The sequence below is a fragment of the Pisolithus orientalis genome (assembly GCF_024613125.1).
Source record: "Pisolithus orientalis strain OTSU chromosome Unknown F5J12scaffold_4, whole genome shotgun sequence".
NCBI lineage: Eukaryota > Fungi > Basidiomycota > Agaricomycetes > Boletales > Pisolithaceae > Pisolithus > Pisolithus orientalis.
In genome coordinates, this window is record NW_026260785.1 from 672,077 (window position 1) to 692,179 (window position 20,103).

At 50.4% G+C, this 20,103-nt stretch overlaps 7 protein-coding genes across 7 annotated transcripts; 4 read left to right on the forward strand and 3 right to left on the reverse strand.

The window, feature by feature from the left end:
- On the forward strand, positions 1–2,202 carry F5J12DRAFT_380590 (uncharacterized protein). Its single transcript, XM_051739129.1, has 8 exons — positions 1–309; positions 365–641; positions 706–734; positions 793–919; positions 971–1,046; positions 1,102–1,121; positions 1,176–1,670; positions 1,726–2,202. Exons 1-8 carry the CDS (start codon positions 275–277, stop codon positions 2,155–2,157), a joined length of 1,491 nt encoding a protein of 496 aa, XP_051603506.1. The 5' UTR covers positions 1–274; the 3' UTR covers positions 2,158–2,202.
- On the reverse strand, positions 1,887–3,815 carry F5J12DRAFT_959921 (Lipase; the record flags this gene model as incomplete). Its single annotated transcript, XM_051749919.1, has 4 exons — positions 1,887–2,386; positions 2,440–2,931; positions 2,993–3,292; positions 3,348–3,815. The coding sequence occupies 4 exons, from the start codon at positions 3,813–3,815 to the stop codon at positions 2,336–2,338; spliced, it is 1,311 nt and encodes a 436-aa protein (XP_051603507.1). The 3' UTR covers positions 1,887–2,335.
- Positions 3,816–3,854: 39 nt separating this feature from the next.
- Positions 3,855–5,180, reverse strand: F5J12DRAFT_805571 (uncharacterized protein). Its single transcript, XM_051744553.1, has 4 exons — positions 4,760–5,180; positions 4,467–4,700; positions 4,210–4,419; positions 3,855–4,154 (listed from the first exon to the last, which is right to left on the reverse strand). The coding sequence occupies exons 1-4, from the start codon at positions 5,163–5,165 to the stop codon at positions 3,967–3,969; spliced, it is 1,038 nt and encodes a 345-aa protein (XP_051603508.1). The 5' UTR covers positions 5,166–5,180; the 3' UTR covers positions 3,855–3,966.
- Positions 5,181–7,693, forward strand: F5J12DRAFT_805575 (DHHC palmitoyltransferase-domain-containing protein). The gene is made up of 7 exons (XM_051744554.1): positions 5,181–6,534; positions 6,587–6,711; positions 6,767–6,833; positions 6,887–6,988; positions 7,043–7,219; positions 7,274–7,306; positions 7,357–7,693. Exons 1-7 carry the CDS (start codon positions 5,332–5,334, stop codon positions 7,591–7,593), a joined length of 1,944 nt encoding a protein of 647 aa, XP_051603509.1. The 5' UTR covers positions 5,181–5,331; the 3' UTR covers positions 7,594–7,693.
- A 341-nt stretch (positions 7,694–8,034) lies between these two features.
- On the forward strand, positions 8,035–11,603 carry F5J12DRAFT_959948 (fungal-specific transcription factor domain-containing protein; the record flags this gene model as incomplete). The annotated part of the gene is given in 16 exon segments (XM_051749920.1): positions 8,035–8,263; positions 8,353–8,663; positions 8,691–8,832; positions 8,872–8,891; positions 8,916–8,956; positions 9,015–9,232; positions 9,289–9,824; positions 9,878–9,972; positions 10,021–10,170; positions 10,220–10,344; positions 10,400–10,626; positions 10,676–10,795; positions 10,847–11,090; positions 11,156–11,289; positions 11,309–11,387; positions 11,437–11,603. 16 exon segments carry the CDS (start codon positions 8,035–8,037, stop codon positions 11,601–11,603), a joined length of 2,838 nt encoding a protein of 945 aa, XP_051603510.1.
- Positions 11,604–12,590: 987 nt separating this feature from the next.
- F5J12DRAFT_381505 (uncharacterized protein) lies at positions 12,591–15,998 on the forward strand. Its single transcript, XM_051739132.1, has 4 exons — positions 12,591–14,050; positions 14,223–15,304; positions 15,361–15,465; positions 15,521–15,998. The coding sequence occupies exons 1-4, from the start codon at positions 12,829–12,831 to the stop codon at positions 15,794–15,796; spliced, it is 2,685 nt and encodes an 894-aa protein (XP_051603511.1). The 5' UTR covers positions 12,591–12,828; the 3' UTR covers positions 15,797–15,998.
- Positions 15,983–20,055, reverse strand: F5J12DRAFT_959953 (SacI homology domain-containing protein; the record flags this gene model as incomplete). The annotated part of the gene is made up of 20 exons (XM_051749921.1): positions 15,983–16,226; positions 16,285–16,756; positions 16,806–16,881; positions 16,936–16,959; positions 17,014–17,353; positions 17,404–17,417; positions 17,467–17,488; positions 17,548–17,584; positions 17,630–17,732; positions 17,780–17,876; positions 17,934–17,990; positions 18,040–18,081; positions 18,140–18,234; positions 18,285–18,418; positions 18,471–18,519; positions 18,565–18,792; positions 18,844–19,061; positions 19,110–19,673; positions 19,729–19,773; positions 19,824–20,055. The coding sequence occupies 20 exons, from the start codon at positions 20,050–20,052 to the stop codon at positions 16,145–16,147; spliced, it is 2,928 nt and encodes a 975-aa protein (XP_051603512.1). The 3' UTR covers positions 15,983–16,144.
- Between the last annotated feature and the right edge of the window lie 48 nt (positions 20,056–20,103).

The window sequence follows — 20,103 nt, forward strand, 5'->3', positions numbered from 1 at the left end:
GTACTAACTACTTTATCACCATCATAGCCTGTTCTTGCTACCATGCCAATAAGTCGCCTGCTCTGCATAGGATGTAGTATTCACCCACTACTGAAGTACTGACGAGTGGTCTGGGACAAACCAATGACCACGAGAGGATCCACAAGGTACACTGATACTGGTCGATCAGCTTTTGTTGTTCCCTTCGATACCCGCAGTGAGCTTCCTTGCGACGTCTTTGGTTATGTCCGGCCGACTATGCCCGTCGTCCCCGCCGGAGCCTTGAACAACCCGGATGATACCCATCATTCCCACTGTTCTAGTGATTCAGTTAGTTACATCTCCCCCTGGAAGGTGATCGGTTATCATCTCTCGCAATGGCTAGGAACACCCCCACCACTGTCACCCCTGGCAGGTACACCGTCTACTATGGCCCTGTGATCAACCCCTACTCATTGACCTACTTCGACGCCTTGCCCAACTGTGTGGTCGTCGTCGACGGCAAGGGGAACATCGCGCATCTGATAGAAAAGCTGGATGTCACTAGTCTCGAGCTTCAGAAGGTACTACTCACGCAGATCGGTCTTCTCGATGGCACCTTCACACTGGTCATACTGGAACCCGGAGAATTCATCATGCCAGGTTTCGTCGATACTCATATCGTACGCTTATCCCCTTGCATCACACCGCTCGAAATACGCCCCGCTAATAGGCGATCTGGAATAGCATGCCTGTCAATTTCCCAATCTAGGCCTGTACGTTAGTTGCGGTGACTAGAAGACCTAGACCTACTAGCTGATTTCCATCCTTTAGCGGGAGCGAATGTGAGCTACTGGATTGGCTCAAGTACTACACATTCCCTACCGAAAAAAAGTTTGCCGACAAGGATTACGCTGCTCGTGTCTATCCCGGTGTCGTGGAGCGGGTGATCGCTTCTGGCGTGAGCAAGTTGAAAGTGTCTGTCATCCAATACTTGCTGATCCGCCAAAAGACTACGACGTCCTGCTACTATGGCACTTTGCATTCCGATGCCACCATGCTACTTGCCGACATCGTCCGTAGTAAAGGTACGTACTTAAAAGTTCGTTGCTCGTCCTTCACGAAACTCGATCCTTTCTCCAGGTCAACGCGCTTTTGTCGGTGTATGTCCCCCTGAGTGGAATTGGAGACTGCCAGGTTACTGACGACCCGAAAAGAAATGTAACATGGACAGGGCGCCTCAATGTCCTCCAGACTACATAGAGCCGTCTGCTCAAGTTTCTCTGGAGACCACAAAACGCCTCGTGGAACATATCCAGAATCTTCCTCAGTCCCCTGCAGGCGAGCCTCTAGTTCACCCGGTCATCACTCCTCGTTTCGCTATGTCGTGCACGGAGGAGCTCCTCATCAATCTTGGAAACTACGCCAAGACTAATCCCCATATTGCGATCCAGACGCATATATCAGAGAACCAGCAAGAAGTCAAGGACACCTTGAAATTGTTCCCCGATTGCAAAACTTATGCTGGCGTGTACGACAAGTATAAGCTCCTCCGCTACAATACCATCCTAGGTCACGGTGTTTACTTGACGGACGAAGAGATGAAGCTCATAGCGGAGAAAGGTGCTGGGGTCGCCCATTGTCCAGCGAGTAACTTCTACTTAGGCAGCGGCATGGCAAGAGTGAGGAAGCTCTTGGAACACGGTATAAAGGCAAGGGGTTTTCCCGGATTTCTCGGCGGATGCTTATCGATTATCTATCACTCAGGTCGGTCTTGGCACTGACGTTAGTGGTGGCAACGATCCGTCCATCCTCTACACCATACAGATGGCGAGCACTACATCGAAGATGGTTGCAATTCTTCCGAACGAGGGAGGGAAGAAGTTTGACACCGCGATGCTTCTGTATCTAGCGACCTTGGGCGGGGCAGAAGTTTGCTGTCTACAAGATCGCATAGGATCATTCAAGGAAGGCAAAGCCTTTGATGCGCTCCTTGTCAGCGTTCGTGACGACAGTGGTAACCCGGCGATCTGGGGCTACAATCCGGGTCGCGATCTCATTGGAGACGACACTCTAAAAAGTGCCGAAAAGATGTTGAAAGAGTGGTTGGAACGCTTCTTCTTCTGTGGTGACCACAAGAACATCAGGCAAGTTATTGTTCAAGGAGCAGTTATTGGAGGACAGGAATTCCAGGGATAAGCCTTCGTATAGATAAGGCCGGTAGCAGGTAAATTCCAATGGATAAGTACAACACGGATCGGATAACCATGTAGAACAACAATTGTACATCTAGCAAATACACATCGCAACCGGTTTACTCAAAGCACTCGATCGCAGTATGGCTAACGGGAGTGAATCGCAAGTCATACTTAGCGGGTCAACCGATTGGCTTATTCTTGAAATGTCCAAACTCCCACTTGAAACAATCCTGACGATAGCGTGAATGCAGTGTACTAGTAAGGAAACGGACGTAGGGCGTACAACACAATCAGCCTCTTCTTGGGCTGTCGGAACCTCTCGTTCTTCGCCAGCTTCACCATCGGGCCACAGTCCTTCTGCATCCAACACGTTCGCGATCAACACGTCAATGCCATGCTTTCGCAGATCAACGTGCCAGCCCAACCTTCCCACCGTATCATACACGATTGTCTTTCCGAGATGGCACCTAGTCTCGAGTGCGTAACCCGTCTGAGCACACGGCGAAGCAATACCAGTGCAAGCACCTTGTGGTATTGGATCCGCGTTGTTATATACATGAGTGACGGGCACACGAGGCAACCTGGACGGGTAACTGGATGGAGGGAGTGGCAGATGAAGTCTATGCGCTGCCATACGCTCGCCGGGAGCTTCGAAGGCAACCGCAGGCAGTCCAAAAGTGGAGCCTAGGAGAGAGGCGAGACTCCCACCAAGACTGTGTCCGACCAGCCATATGTTAGCGAAAGGGTATAACATTCGTAAATCCCTGACCAATTTCTATGCGAAGAGGAACTTCGACGTTTGAACTTAATAACATCCTTTCCAATCGCGTACTTACAGTTCCGATCGAATAGAAGAGGCTATCTCGTATCAGTGCGGCTGATAGACACGGGTCATCGCAGCGATTGTGTAGCGGGGACCAAGAGTAGCAATCGCAGACCGTCGAGAAAACCCACGAAAAATCGACACGGGCACAACAACAAGAGAATAGCAGATTATCGTTTAACTTGTCCTTCCTTGACGTTGGACCCTGCAAAGTCGTGCCTTTGATCGAGAGAACAACGGTAGAGTTGTCTTCAGACCGGAAGACAAAACCACGGAATCCGTCTTCCGCGTTATCCCAGCCGAAAGGAAAGCTCTAGTTGAAGAAGCTATCAGAAACGCATTCCATTCTCGTATGCAATAGAACCAACGGTGTTGATATTCCACGAAGGATCGAGGTCACGCCACTTCCAGTTCTTCTGGCCGGGTAGGTGGTAGGCATTTGAACTCATCCGGGCTAGCTGTCCCAGGGTGTGTTTGTCCGTTACGTCGGGTCCCAACACCCAGGTTTCGTGCCATTGTATTGGTATGCTCTTACTGTCGACTCTGGATGAGTCTCTAGCGCGATCAACGGCTTCGTATGATTCTGGCCGGTAAACTGCAGTTGGAATTGCCTTGAGGATCGAAGTCGAAGAGTCCAGTAATGGGTCGTAGAGCAGTTGGATTTCGCTGTCCGTCTCCGGCGGTATGGTGGTGGTATATTCGCCAGTCAATTGCAAAGTAAGCGTTCTAGCATCGACACCCCCGAGTCCAGGACGCGTCTGCGGCGGTCGTGACTCGTCTGCAACAGCGACGTCCAGCCAAAGCAGGGATATGAGGGTTAGAACATTCCTTCGCATGATGTGCCAGGGAGCGGTTACCCGGGAGCCGGTACCGGTGAAAGCGGTAAGCCTATTGGGCAGTTCGCATCTACCTATTTGATAAATTATCTACTGCTACAGACGGGTACACACAACATACGCGATCCGTTGACACATATCCGCTCCTTATCTATGTATTCATATTCTTCTCCACGTCGTGATTTTTAGCTATCCATTCTCTGATGAATGTACTGCTCATCTTGGTCTGCCGCAGCAACTCGGCATCTTCGTGGTCAAGCTTTTCGGAATCGGGTGAGATCACGTCGATGACAAAGGTTTGCAGGGCCGGAAGGGACTTGCGGGCGCGCTCCTTGCCGACTAGGTATAGCCTACTGGTCAGCTGCCTAGATGCTTTAGGCAGAATTCCACCTACTTGCTGCTGCACCGGAAAGTGTTTCTTTGCTTACAACCAACGCTTGGATATCCGGGTCCCATCCAGTGGGACCGTACACGTCTGTTAAGGCAGCAAGTTCGTATTCTAGGTCCGGTCTAAACAGCTGTAGGAATGAACGAGATTTCTCCACTCGAACACTGAACGGTTCTAGCAAGTCCCTGTGGATTTTTTTCCGTAACAGAAGGTCATCTAGTGTGGCTAAGTGTAAGAAGCAATGACAAAAGGATGTTCGGTACCTGTTACACCGACGATGAGTTTCCTTTCGGTAATCCAGGCTCCCATGCTCAGCAGTATCTTATGCCCGGCATGCAGGTGGTCAAAGGTACCGCCTAAAGCAACCACGGGATAGAGCGCCTCCACGCTACTCTGGGAGGGGTCGGGAGCTGCAACGATGCTTACTCGGTTTCCAGAGGGGAGGACTGTTTGCGGAAGTGTTCTGATGGAGAGGGGAAGCGAGGGTATATTATTATCTGGAGAGGGGAGACGTCGTCCGACATCTGCGTGTTCCCAACGGGCGGTATCGACGTACCGCCTTGGACCAAGAAACAGATGTCCATCCCGTCAGCTAAATCCGCGGGGAGGGGTTGCTCACAGCCCCTAAGAAGCACGGTGACGTCCATGAGTATTCTTCCGTTGTCCTGAGCAACTTTCGTTGCTTGTACATAAACATATGTCAGAAGTTGCTGAACGTCATCCCATCGGTCGGTCCGCGATATCGGGGTCACTAGAGATTTACCCGTCCGTGCCAGCGCGTCTTGTGACCCTTGTTGGACATGTCGCAACTCGAACAGTGGTGACAGCAAGGCGATCACCAGGGTCTCGGATGATTTGGCGGCGACGGATGCAATGGCTGGTCCAAGGTGGTGGGGGGTATCGAGAGAGTCTAACGTCGCAATCAAAAGCGACCTCTTCAGCTGGTCCGTTGACGAGTCCATCGTTCTGAGTCGGCGGGACAGTAATAATAATGCTTTGGGAGGGAGGGAGTCGAGTGACTGCTGATGGGAAACACCTTCCTTTTTTGGATACTGGCTGTCGACGTCGATGTCATTGTCCTCGTCCTTGTCGTCCTCGTCGTCGCCTTTGTAGTTTTCTGTTGCGACGATGGCAACGTCGCAGACTTCACTTTCGTTTACCTCTCCATCCTCTCCTGCAGCCCCCGCAAAACTCAGACCTCCCCAGCTTCCACTTCCTTCGTCCAATTTCGGTGCTGTCCCTGTGCAGCGTCTGCAAGACAGTGGTGCCACTCTAAAGAGATCCAAAAGCGTGGGTGCGAACCGCGGTCGGGGTTCGAGCTCGAGCATCCACGGTCGTTCAAGTACTTCAATCGCTAGTCATTACAACCAGGGTTCCACTTCTCTTCATATTCGAGACCTTCCTCTCTCCTCTCCGCCCACCATAACCGTCTTCCAGGTCCCCCCAATACCAAGCACAACACATGCCGGTGGAATATTGCCATCTGCTCCCTTTTTCAGACCCTCCAGGCCGATTCATTCCCGCCCTTCCTCTCCTTCCGTAACTTCACATGAGGCACTCCCTGCTTCCAACCCTGCAGTCCCTGAGCAGTATCCCCTAGCTTCCCTGCGGCGTCCTTCGTCTCATGATTCCGACTTGGCGAGCGCCGACATTTCAGGGTCACTCAAAGGACTGGACCACTTCACAAAGCGACTGAAACATAGTCGAGAACCTCTGCTCCCCATTAGCCATCGATCACATTCAAGGAGCATTAATATACCCTCGCGCTCTCCAACGAATGATCCATCATCACAGTGGAACAGTACTGGTATTCGAGTGCGAACCAGTGTCGAACGCATTTTTCGAGGCTTCAGCTTTGACTCCTTTCGTAATAAGTCAAACTCAAGCCCCCACACCTCGCGATTCTCTTCTACCGAACATTCGCATGCTCCTGGTGGTGAATACTCTACTACATACTTACCACAGAAATCCTTGACACGTCCACTTGCGGAAATTTCGTCGAGTGGACCATCGTCCTACTCTCCGACACCCAACCAAATATTCATTGCCGAGCCTCCCAAGTCAATACCCCCACTCTCTGCTGTACCGGTACGTCCGCTGAAACGGAATTATCAGCAACATCCTTCTCGGAATAGATTCTTCTGTGGTGGCCGCTTGATAACCGGAGGGGACTCACCATGGGCATTCGTGGCATCGCTCACCGTTGTTTGTGTAATCTCGGGGGTCTGGTTCGGAAATACATGTGTCTGGTGGTGGCGCAATGAAAGCCCTGCAGTTGCAGCTGTAGGAGCGTACATGTGTTTACTCACGGTCTCAACTATGCTCACCACCGTAAGTTGCAGAGTCTGCTTGTTTAACGTCTGGTTCTTTCTAATCCATATAGGCATTTCGTGACCCTGGGATTCTGCCGCGAAATCTTGATCCTGACCCACCACTTCCCGCAGTCTCTCCTTCCGACGGTGGTGTGCGGATTCCGCTTCCAAGGGATCTTAAGGTTCGAAATGACTTGTAAGCTTCCGTTCTGGTTTCGATAAATGCACTCTTACCTTGGGTGATGGTGTAGCGTGCGGGTCAAGTACTGCTCGAGTTGCAAGACGTATCGCCCACCGCGGTCAAGCCATTGCAAAATGGCAAGTCCTCGTTGTCCTGTGTTGAGCAATGCTCATGTCATCGAATTCGTTAGTGTGACAATTGCGTTGATGGCTGTGACCATCATTGTCAATGGGTGAACAACTGTATCGGGCGACGCAACTACACGTTCTTCTTCGCCTTCTTGTGTTCTGCCGTAAGAAAATTCGAAACCAACGTTTGTGCATGTGAGACCAACACTATCTGCTAGGTTTTGACGCTCTGTCTCGTGATTTGCACGTCTGCTATACACCTATACCTTCTTACACGAAGAAATCACGAAAATCTTCGACACGCTGTGGTTGACGGGATAGGGAGCGCGATAGCTTTCTCCTTATCGATTATTGTCATATGGCCAGTGACCGCGCTGCTGGCGTATCATATGAGGGTGAGTCCGTTTCATACAGGTTTGTGTTTGTGCTTGAACATGAGTTGGTGGCAGCTGCTGTTTTTGAATATCACTACCATAGAACAAGTGAGTAGGACTTGCCATATTTTCAGCTCTCGCATCTCATGGTAAAACAGATTAGGAATCAAGCTCACAAGTCACTCGAACCTGGTGTTAGGCCCACTAACCCATTTTCATACGGGTCGTGGCGGTCAAATCTGGCCGAGGTCCTGTGTCGGCCGGCAGGACTGTCATGGCTGGACGCACGCGGCTATTTGACTGAAGACAAACGACGAATCAATCCCGGTTTGGACGACGTGGGATTGGGATGGGACGACGCAGAGGGCAATGGTCAGAGGACCACTGAGGAGTGAGCCAGTGCTCGTAGCCTCATGTCTATGGTACAAATTTTACCCAGCCATAATACATATACACTACACGGATATTTTAAACCTCTGAGGCGTCCAACAAGTGAGATCTGCATCTTCATCCTACTCGGTGGTGCATAAGAGACGGCAGTTTCATCTCCGCTTGAAAATAAGTACCCCGACGGCACGGCATTGGCCAGCCTGATCATCTTCAACTGACCGACTCCGCCCATCTCCAAGCCGTCGGGGAGATCCACGAACAGTTGTGTGAGTTACCAAGTCGTCTGCCGAGGGTGGTATCCGCTCACATGGTTGTTTTGGTTTAATAGACCAGTGCTCTGTGAACTTGAGGGCGGGCCAGGACACGAGTCGGCAGGGCCAAACAATATCCGGAGCAATACGTTGGTATTGTGATTTCAGATTAGGCCGACCAAGCTGTCTCGACGAATGGAATCCTCCATCCGTGACGCAAAGTCGAGTGGCCCCCAGACAGTCCCGCCGCCTCAACCGATCTTGCAGCAGGCATCCCCATCCGCCCCGAAGTCGTCGTCGAGGAAGACACGGCAGAAGAAACAGGCCGACTCACCAAAGTCAGCTTTTCGTCCCGCACCGCAGCCCTCCAGTTCTCGCCGCCGCCGGAGCAGCACAAGAGATCGTTCTCAGCCTCTATCCACCGGTGTGTGTCTCATTTTCATTTCTATGCGCCGTCATGGAATGGACCCATCTGATGATACTTGTTGTATTGACCTTAAGCTGCTGCCGTAGCTCCGCGTCCGCAGGTAGACAACTTGCCGCAATCTCCGCAAGACTTTCCTCGATTGACAACCGCCCGTACCCCGACTCTCCAACCTTACCACGGTATCTCGTACATGATGAATCCCAATTATCCAATAAACCCTTCCCCGTTTACCCAACACCACAACCCTCCTGCTTATCCCGCTGCTGCAAATATGAATGCCGCCAATGGCTCGGGCATACCCGGTCATCCTCATCAGTACTACCCAATGCATCCTGCACCTTACGGTCCACTCCCTCACGGATACGCACCATATACTCAGTATCCTCAACAGATGGTGGTGTATGCACCACCACGGTCCGCACAGGCACCTACCGAACAGCAGCAGCCTCTTAACTCACCACCAGCTTCGACGTCCGCACCATCTGTCTCCACTGGCAAACGGAAACGGAGGGCAGACGGAGTTCGCGACAGGGACCCTGCCGGCGAGAAGGAGTCCGACCAGGAAGGTCGTTCCCCAGTTGACGTTGCGCCTAAGCAACCCACAGCGACCTCCCATAGCACTGCCGTCGATTCCAAAAAGCGCACGAAGACTCAGCGTGCCTGTGACAGTTGTCGCACCAGAAAGATCAGGTAAGTAGCATGTTCCCTTGTAGACGCGGTTAACTCTGTCGGTTGTTATTGTGTGTAGATGCGATGTTTTGCCTGATGCAGATCCTCCACTCTGCCAACACTGCAAACAGTACGGTTTTGAGTGTACTTTTTTCCTTCCCATCGCGGAAACTCGCTTCAAGAAGAAAAAACAGTCTGAAGAAGAAGTCGGTACTGAAAAGGATAAGGATAAGTCATCCGATACACGTCGCACCACTATGTCACCCCAAGCAGACCCCAGTGACCGCCAGGTTTTCGGTAAATCCAAGCACGAATTAAGCATACTGCACTCTGGCTAATTTGAAGTTGTAAAGGACCCACTAACGCAATCCACTTGTTACACTCACAAGCTACCATATCGTCCCGCGTTTACGAGAGTTATGATCAACGTTATCATCACACTTGGGAAGTATCGAAGAATGGCGATGGCCTTATCTCGGTGCACAATGCCCCCGCAGATGACAAGCAAGCATCGCACCCCAAACCTATTGATCTGCATGTCGCACCTGAGGTCATTCAGGACCTTGTTAATGCATATTTCAAAGAAATAGCACCCGTTTTGCCCATTATCACCCAAGCAGAATTCCTCGCAAATCCTTGCCCGCCACCTGTTCTAATCTATTCTATGTGTCTCGTTGCGGCCGCCCGCAGAGAAGTTTTGCAATCGGTCTTTGACTCAATACGATATATCGTGAATAATGTCATCAAAACAGAGGATGTATTGTCGACAGCGTCGATCGCAAATGTACAAGCACTGTTAATTCTGAGTATGGTGGGTGACAGTCACTCACAATACGTTCCCAATGCTCTGTCAGCATTGTGGATCCGACTCGGTACCGCAATTCGGATGGTTAGCTCATTCTCTGTGTGCTTTGGAAGATCTTTGACGGATGATGTACATAGGCGCAAGATCTGGGGCTCCATCGTGCAGAATCCGTAAAGCAAAATATCGAACTCCGAAGACGCTTATGGGTTGCCTGTGTCATATGCGACAGATGGTTGGGGGCTAGTCTTTGGTGTTTTGCTTTAGTCTAACACTCGCTTAGGACAAGCCTGACGTACGGTCATCCCTATATGATCGATGTACAGGATTGTGATGCACGCCTTCCTTCTTCGGGCGATCCGAATGACTTGTATATGGATGAATTAGGTCGACTCAGCATCATCCTTGGTCGAGTATTGAAGACGATTTACAGGTAGGTGATCCCAGCAAGTTTTTAAGGCTCATACTGAAACGTCATGTAGCCCCTCTGGTCTGATGTTTACAACTGACGAGATGCTTTATGAATTACTGGCGGATCTGGAGTCTTGGAAGGCCAATCTTCCAGAAAGCCTCAAGTACCGAGGAGTTGACACTGCTTGGAATGCAGGTTCGTAAGCACCTAGTGTTTTATTTTCTGTGGTGCCGTGAATGATTACATCAAGGCCTCCTCCATCTTTTGTACTCTTGCGTCTGTATGATTTTTTGGCGTGTATTCATGCGAATATCATACACTTGCCCGGCGCACCTCAAGTTTGGCTTAACCATGGAGACGTGGACTGCCCTCGTCAAACTAACAGGAGAATCTATTGATTGGCTTGATACCCATGAACGTGTGTATGACATATGGCTGCTTGTTGCATATGCTGCGACTTCATGTGCACTCGTACAGGTGAGGTTGTTGCCACTGGAGGAAATTGTACAGACATTCATTGTCACAGTATCATACGTGGGCTCGACGGCAAGATGCGGACGCTGCTATCAAGCTTCGGAAGTTGCGTGATTGCGTCCGTAGGTGGGAGAGTGCGATATCTCCCGAGCATATGTCTGCTGGACGGAAGGTCAGTACGACTTGTGACGAAGCTGGTTATGGTCGCCTTATATGCCTCCAGACGGCCGAGATTATCTCACTACTTTATGAGGCTACTCAAGGTCCACCCATTCCTCTTGACGAGCCACCATTGCTTAACCCGACGGGGGGTGTCAAAGGCCGACGACCGCTAGGTGGACTTGAATACAAAAAGGACCCATCCCGTCCTGGTGGCGGTGTTTTCGTCGCCCATGGCGAGGCACGTAAAGCAGATTATGGCGTGCCCAAGGGTACGATCATTACTTCGTCTGATGAGGAATCCGAAGGTAAGCTTCCAAGTAGCAGGGAATTCTTAATACCTGAATCATTCCCAACTGTGCCTAATAATCAGAACCGCCAGCAGCAGGATCCTCATCACTAGTAAACATCAGGCCACTCACGTCGGGGACACTGAGGGAAGCTAACGTGAATCCTGCGTTGAACCACATGGCAAGCCAAACACCTGGAAATGTACAGGTTTTGAACGTACTCGACGGTACCGCAGGCGTCGGGTAAGTTGGAACGATTTGCGATGGCTGATGTGGGACTCTTGGAGGGCATCCCGGGAGGAATGTTCGACTGGGGCAAGTAGTTTGTCTACTCCTTATAAGGTCGGAAACTGACTTAGTATAGGCCAATGGGGTTCGTTTTTTACTCGGCTCAACTCCACCATGCCTGACGGGACGGCTGGCGGACATCGAGGAGGGCAACAGCCAGGTGTGGCTGACACTTTAACCGCTGGGGCGTCAGAATCTGAGCAGGTGTCCCAGCCAGAGAAAAGGGATCAAGAGCAATCATAGTCATGTACAATTTTCATGGACATTATCGTTTTTTTCTTTTTCCACACAATTCCAGATCTACGGGTGGAACCTTGTCATTGCTATCCCTGCTACTTATGTATGTGTAGTCTGCAATTGTTGCTATGTGTACATCCGCGTAACAATTCTTACTGTACTTACGCACGGCAATCAGTGATTATTTTTAGTACATAGTGGTTCCTGGTTTTGCCATACTGCTGGCGCTTACACTGTTTCAGTCGGGGTCCAGCATTTGACTCGGCGGTGAGTTATTTGCACCAGCAACCTCCTATCCCAAAGCCCTTGACCATCGTACCAGGACTTCGCTGACTTGAAAGGCAGTAAGTATAAGTCATTTGCAAGAGTTGAAAAATGATACCGCCAAGCTCGCCAACCTTCCCCTCTACATTCCAGAGCAGAAAAAAAGAATTTAACAAGGTGCACGTGTACCCGAATGACTATTCTTCGCTAGCGTGGAAGAAGAAGCAGTAAAAGTGGCGGGTGGTGCCAACTGTTGTCAACCCAATTATGGGTTTTATGGAGGGCGCCTCACTGAGGTAGAGTTCTAACGCTCAGCAACCCTATCTGGGACTGGTACCCGAGTAACTTTATCGATAGCAAGATTCGCGCTGGGCGAGTGATCGTGCCCAAGTAGCGCTGAGAATCACTTGCACTCGCCGGATCATCATACAGGGTAAGATTTGGCAGCTTGTTACACATCAGGGCTATCCCAGCGCTACTGATACCGAGAGTATTGTTGATTGTACTTCATAACGTCGAACAACGATTGGTGCTAACATTCGCTGGGATAATCGATGGGAACGTTGATGCCATACCGTGTCATGTAACCAACGGCATTAGGTAGGAGGGAAAGAATTTATATATTACACTGAGATAGCGATGTGACATGAACATGTGTCGGGATGTAATGAAGCTGGCGATCTTTTTGATGGCGGCTGAGGTATTATAATTTACATTGCCAGTGAAAGACGCGATCGCGAGCAGCCTGTGATTGGCGAGGAACAACGGCACACGTCGACTTGTTCTCCGACCCCAACTCCCTTGCATGTCCTCCCCCACAACGAACTCTAAGAGTCCATACAATACCTAATCCTTAATAGCTGCTTCCAGCTTTTTCGTACATATTTTTACGCTGACATCTCTCTCGAGGCCTGGGCATACGTATCCAGGCCGCTGTCCTTGCTAGCCTGCACTCACGTTCTTTTCTATGGCTCAAGCTGCTGGCCTCAGTCCACCAGCACAAGCACCTCGTCTATCACAACTGTTGCCTACCGTGAAATGCTCGAACTGTTCTCAGCCTGTCCCATTGGCAGACCTAGCCGACCATGTATGCCCTCCTCAACCTCCCCTGCCTCCTCTCCAGAGGCTTCCCACATCTTCGAATCCTCCTAGTTCCTTTCTGCCACAACGGCTGCAGAGCATGGTGTCTGCGAGAGCAAATACGCCTCCTCGGGGACAAGAATCACGCAGTCCTCAACCTGACTCCTCCCAACGATTGGCCTCAGCTGTATATGCATCCAGAAAAGACAGCTTACCGTCCACCACAACACCTCCGTCGACCGCAGTACCTCACCGGGGGAACTCTCTGACTTTCCAAGATCGTCCGTCAACTCAGTCTCCTCCCGTGGGTCCCGTACGGAACGCAGCTCCGACTATCGAGAGAATCAAGGCGGCTTCCAAGGTACATTTCGAACTCAAGTCTCCGCCTAGAATGAACGACGCGGTAAATTCTGGAGATGTGCATAATACTAAGTCTGTAGGTGCACGCTTGAGGAGACCATCATTAACCGGGAAGGAGAGCCCGGCTCCTCGACAACAACCCCCGGTCCCATCGTCCACAGGAAGGAATAATCTTCAGTCCAACTCCTCTCTTCCACCAAGTTTACAGCCGCGTGGGCCCGGACGAACTCCCTCCGCAAGTTCTTCTGTAGCACATCGGGGTGCGATGGACAGGTCTCAGCCTTCCTTTGACCAGTTACATCGCCCGAATGTGGATACCTCACGTCCTTCTTTGGATCACCAGCGACCACCACCCGACCGTAACGTCATGCTTGCCCTCACATCTCACGCAGGTCCTGCCTCTTCGTCGCAGAAGCCTCCGGCAGCTTCGACCGTGCCTTTCCCGACGTCAACACACGCGCATTCGACGACACGTTCTCCTGTGATGCAACCACCTTCATCACCGTTAATGCCCCCGCCCCGATCACCGGTACCAGAGAATGAGCGCGATATCGATACCAAATGTGGGGGCGAGGCTGGTATGGCTGGTGTTGGCCGTAGGGGTTTCGCAGCAGTTGCGCGCGCAGCGATGCTTGCTGCTTCTTTACCCGGTCCTTATCAACCTCAGCCCTTAATTTCACCACATGAGTCGCGTTCCAATGCTCCGAAATTTCTAAATATCAATCCAACTGTGCCTCATGTTACGCATGGTGAGTTTCTTTTCTTTCCTTTTTATTTCGCTTCATTTCGCACTAGAGGTCTTTCTGAGACGCTTTAGGGCGCTCGTTTCTATGATACGGTTACTTCTCGTCAGGTTTTCCTTGTTTTCCTGGGCGCGCTGCAAATGTCTTGTTTATACATCATCGCTAACTCGAAAACCAGTTCCTGTGACCCCTCCTTTTTCACCCAACTCTGTGTATGGCTCGTCTCCAGTGTCCCCGCTGCCATCCTCGCCCATATCTCCAGCAATCCCGACTCCAACCAGTGCACGGTATCCAAGCTATCCTAGTCCGACTTTCGAAGTGGATAATGTCACCCCAAAGCAGAGTGTGTGTACGCTGTCATCTCCCAATGATGTTCGTGTTGCATCTCCCTCCCGCACACCATCTCCGCCAATTCCAAACCCTTTCGAACGCCGTCTGAGCGGAGAAACAGTATCTCAGTCTCCGATGATGAACGGATTTAACATGCACCTCCCATTGCTTGACATGCTTAAGCAAGATGATGGTGGAGCAAATGAATCCGATGACGAGAGTGTGTACACGACCAACACGTCTGATACCAAGGGCGCTGCTGTGGATTCGGAAACTGGTTTAGCCTATGCAGATGAATCTGATGAAGATACACCGGTTGTGATGCCCCTGAATCTTCGCAAATCCAATGCGAATATTGACACCAACAAGGTGAGGTTTCCGACGATGCCTTCGCCGGGCCGCAACCAGTCCTCGGGGCCAGTACGCAAGGAATCTACTGCTTCGACAAGCTCTGCAGGATCTGCACACTCTACCGCCGTTGGTAGCCGAACTCGCTGCAATTCTTCCGCTACTCAGAGCACAGCGAGGTCTGGCGGAGCGCTCGAGCGTGCGATGGAGACACTCATCGAGGAGGGTGCATCTATATCGGTGCTTGCTTCCGGATCAGTTCTCGCTTCGATAGCAGGACCTTCGACTTGCCGGGGTGGGTCTGGGAAACCAAATCGATCGAATACCGTACCAGGGCCAGCTTCGCCAGAAAACAAAGCACCTAAGTTACCTGCCCGTTCACATACCAATCCATCCCTCCCCCACGTACATTTGGAACGTGTGAAAGCAACAGGCAAGGTTGCTCGTATTCGCAACGGAAACGCGGAGGAGAACCACATTTGCGTAAGGTGTAAGACAAAAATCGAGGATGGCAGATGGATACAGATGGACGAGGGAAGCGTATTGTGCGAGCGCTGTTGGAAGAATATGTATTTGCCCAAGGTACCTGTTCCACTGCCGAACTTTATTTATTGAAGGGAGCTCACCAACTCCCCAAGTGTCGCCGCTGTAACCTGCCAATAGAAAAGCAGGCTGTATCGTCCAGAGATGGGCAGCTGAAGGGCAAATATCATAGAGGTTGTTTCAACTGCCATGCGTGTCATGTATGTCCAACCCTTCTTGATAGAGATTCGTCCTTCTCAACCTCATATACGCTAGCAACCTTTTCCGGACAAAGAATTCTACGTCTTCGATGGGAAACCGTTTTGCGCGTATCATTATCACGAAGCGAATGATTCCTTGTGTGCGGCTGCCTCTTGTGGGCAACCTATAGAAGGTCCCTGCGCTGTTAACCACGCAGGAAGGCGGTACCACCCTGAACACTTATTGTGTGAATATGAAGACTGGCTGTGGGGAGAGACTGGCGGAGTATTGGGAGATCGATGGTCAAATGCTTTGCGAACACCATGCTGGCGTTTCGTGCAGTCGAGATAGTGCCGCCATACGGAGTGACGACCATTCTGACGTTGTGGAAGCAACGAGGGATGGGGGCCGGGCGAGGAAACGTATGACGCGGTTTATCGACCTCGGAGGGGGGGACGATGGCGAGTTGGATATCAGGTAATCCTTTCTGGATCAGGACGATTTCTACCCTCTATCTTATTACGCTCTAACATTCGTGCATTTATCTTGGGACTATTTGCGTTTTTTTGTACTCACAACCTCTAGGATATATACCGTCATTTCATCGAACCGATGCACAAGCACTTCTTTCATAATATCGACCTTTTTTCATGTAAGATGCGGACAATAGTGGAATACCAAGCACCCCCATGCCCAACGTTAACCTCCGAGCCATAGCAACCTCTTCATGCCGTACTCCATTTTAGAATACATACTAGTTGCTCTTTTCGCATCCTCTAAACTGTGGGTACGTGCATGAAGTACATGACAAACTTGCCAAAGCCAGTTTGATTACGCACCTCACCACGTCCTCTTCGATGACGAAGTCCTCGTGTGATCCAGCACCAACCTTGCAACAAGCCCTCCTGATGGCGTCGACCATCAAGTCGACTACTTCCTTGCATGTAGTGGCACCGGCAAGGTCATCCGTAAGCTCACCATATGTCATGGTGGACTCTCCCTCGATACGGGTGGGGTCGATCGGCAGAACCTTGAACGCGGCAAAGACATCCCCAACTACGCGAGAACGTGGCGGATTTGTTAATGCTGCATTCGATTTGGGCGCGTTGTTTTTGAGGGCAGAGCACACACGTCGTATGACACTTGTCCTTTGACTACTCTCTAATGACGGTAGCTGGGTTGGGCTGAGCATATATGGGGATGTCATTTTCTGCGAGCTACATTGGTCCGCACTGAGCCAAGATACCATGAAACCAGCGTTCTGAATAGGATCACGACTTCCTTCTTCAAGTGAAGAGATGATATATGCCCCTTAACCAACAGGTCAGACACGAGTAAGAGGAAAGACGCGTGACAGCACCTTTCGCAACCCGGACAATCATTTCAAGTGGCACCCGAGTATGTAGCTTGACTTTGTCCAGCGCATAATCATAGCTCTGTGATCCATTTCAGTTGCATCATCCCCTATATTCAGACGTTTTGAATCCCACAACGATATAGAGAGCACGAGCACTCTGTCCGACTGGGTTAGGAAGGTAATCACCAGGAACTCGGTATTAGTTGCATACCAGTAATAACACTTTCTCCTCGAATCTGTTACTGAGTTTGACACTTAGCGCTCCTGGCGAGAAAACGGTCCATCCAGAAAATAACGTCTCGCCTTCTTCCAGGAGAAGGGAAACCGATGTTGCAATAGCATCCGCACGAATCCTTGACAGACGCATAAGCTCTCCTGGGTCTGTGGATTGCAGCTTCAGTAGAAATTCGGTGAAAACGGAGAGGGTTCTGTGTCCAAGCATGAAATCTATCACAGCCTGACAGAACCAGTCACTAAACGTGGAGCTATATAATCTCGTGAGAGAGTTAACGCCATCATTTAGAAGACCTCCGATGTCTCTCTTTCCGGTTCTTAAGATCGTCTTCAGCATCAAGCATGCAAGATCTTACAGATGGCACACCTCGTAAAATCGCCCTACCCACCCAGACGTGAGCGAAATCATGACACACCACCACGGACTTACCTTGAGAGCTGACGTGCCCGAACTGCAACGTCGCGAAGTCCCGGTGAGCGAGAATGAGTAATAGGGGGAACGACTGCTCACTAGGCACGACTTATGGCATCCCCGTTGTTCGCCCATACTGATTAAGAGTGAGACACGGGAAGGAATTGCCAAAACGACGAACCGTTATTAAAGATAACGTCAACTTCTGATTTTCCCCCTTGTGTCGGGATGATAAGGCCTACGGCACCCAGTTGCATCTCTAGCACGTGTCGGGCGAATGTAGACTACGTTCCAATAAGTTTATCTTGAAGAAGGAAACAAGAAAGCTTACCTGTACAACATTGGTTCGGTCCAAACAATCAATACAATTCACTCGGAACACTCCTTTCTGCTCCGAAAGTAGCATGTCATCAGAAAGCCAGAAGTACCTGTGTTGACAACATAATATTTAAAGAATGTAGCGCGAACTTGGGAAAAGTAATCACCCTTGACTTTCAAACGTCCGTTCTAGGCGATCAACCAGGGTCGATAGTCGTTCGTACCTAAAACCCTTTCAGCCAACCGACATTTAAAGATTCGTAGCTTACATACTTCATCCCTCTGGTCTCATGGTGAAAGTCAAATTCACAGTAGCTATGTGGGGTCCCTCATAAAGTACTTTGAACCTGCGTGGACGTGCAAGGAAGCTCACCTAACGCTATTTCTATTCAGTTGATTTACGTAGGCCTTATAAGCCCCGCACAATGTTCCCTCCTTCCCGTTTTGTTCGGCAAGGTTGACAATCATCTGTCTTATCTGCTCCATGGGCGGCCTTCGTAGGCGGAAACATTACTTACGTGGGGTCCGTACACAGAAATCGTGCTCTGAAAATGACGTTTCATGGCATCCATATTCTGCTCTGAGGTTCTCTCGGGTGCTAGAACAGGTGGAGGTTTCAGGCCATAACCAAATTGTTTCCAGAATAGGGGGACTACCGCGGATTGTCAGAGTGCATAATCTCAAAAAATCATAGGATCCCGTACTTGAGCCACGGATCTGAACGAAGCTGAAAACGTTGGAACTGCCGTCTCTCTGCGTGACGTAAGGTGGTGGCCATCTGCAGAACAAAAGACAAACCTGAACTTTGACTATGGCTTCCGTTTCAACGAAGTTAGCGACGAAAGCTTCATCATCTACACCTCTCCGCTGATAACGGAGCCCAGCTCGGCGTCTGGAACGCCGAGATGCTATGATATAATCCACGGGTGAAATCGAATAGTCATTTGGGTCCTGGGGGTTCACAGGCAAATGAAAATTTGCTACCTGGAAGTATCCCTGTATGATTGGCAATACGTAGGAGTGCAACTAGAAAACGAAGGGTTAAGGATGGAAAACAAACGAAAGGCATATTCTCACGCCGGTATCAGTGAACGGTTTGGAGAGGTATTCATTCCACCAGAACTGCCGATCGACTCGTCTCCACAGAGGAAGCGCCGATGTTAAAGGGTTTGTACTGCATTCCGAGCGATCTACAGGACGGTCTTGTGGGAGGGCATTGAGTTTTGCCAATAGCTTGTCCTGCGTAGCACACTTCAGGGATTGCTCGTGTTTGCGCTGAAGCGACCTCGTCAGATCTAAAATATCATCATAACGGTTGACATTCTACATGCTCATGAACGTACCACAGCGGTACGAAAAGAACATACAGCCCTTGGTATACTCGCGAATACATTCACGGACTACTCGGTCCTCCAGTTCGGTATGCTGCTCTTCTTTCGACTCTAAAGGTTTCGCACGTGGGACTGTGCAGACTGCCTTGTCATTCTTTTCCGCATTCACTGCAGTTGGATTACATGTACCAGAGGGTCCCTCAACCGAAGTCGCTGAGTCGCGTCCGGCTAGACGAGTCCACAAGACCATTCTGTTGAGAACTGCGACAGACTCAGAAGAAGTCGGAGTCAAAGTTCTAGATGGGGAAAATGGTGTGGCTTGTGCTTGTTCCAGATCGGAGGTAGGGACCACAACTCGTGTGCCCTCCCCCTCCACAAGATCACTTTGAGAGCTGTAGGAGCGTCGCTCGTGTGCACATTCGCCCGCACTAGATAGGTAGATGCCATCCCGGGATGGTTCTCGAAGAGAGGTGGTGCGAGCTGCTATGTTAGTCAAAGCTTGCTGAGCACGACCCTTCACCAAGGGAATTGCAGATACATCCTTCACACCGTATATGATGTGAGTCTCTTCAAGGACTAGACAAATGGGAGTTAATATGATGTTCTCTACTAGAGTGGACAAACAACTTACGACTGCCGACAGGCCGCCTGGCAGTTATAACCAACAGGTATGAAGCTAACGCTCTCATAGTTAGTGCGCAGCTTGCAAGACAACAGCAGTTTTACCATTGAAAAGATCTAGTATGCCAATTATTCCATAGATGACGACACTAGCTGACCAGTCTGCAGCTAGATTCTCCCCACCGTTCGGCAGTTGTTCGACTTTGGGAGTTTTGTTCCAGGACACACGCGTACAAGATGGAGAACCGTGAGGATCAGGATCGTGTGGACGCACGAGCAAACCATCATCGCTAATGGTTACTGTGATACGCTCGTAGGGATGTAAATGAGACATCGGAAAGTTCAGTACTGGGCAGTTGTGAGTGTCGATGCTTGCTCCATCCCA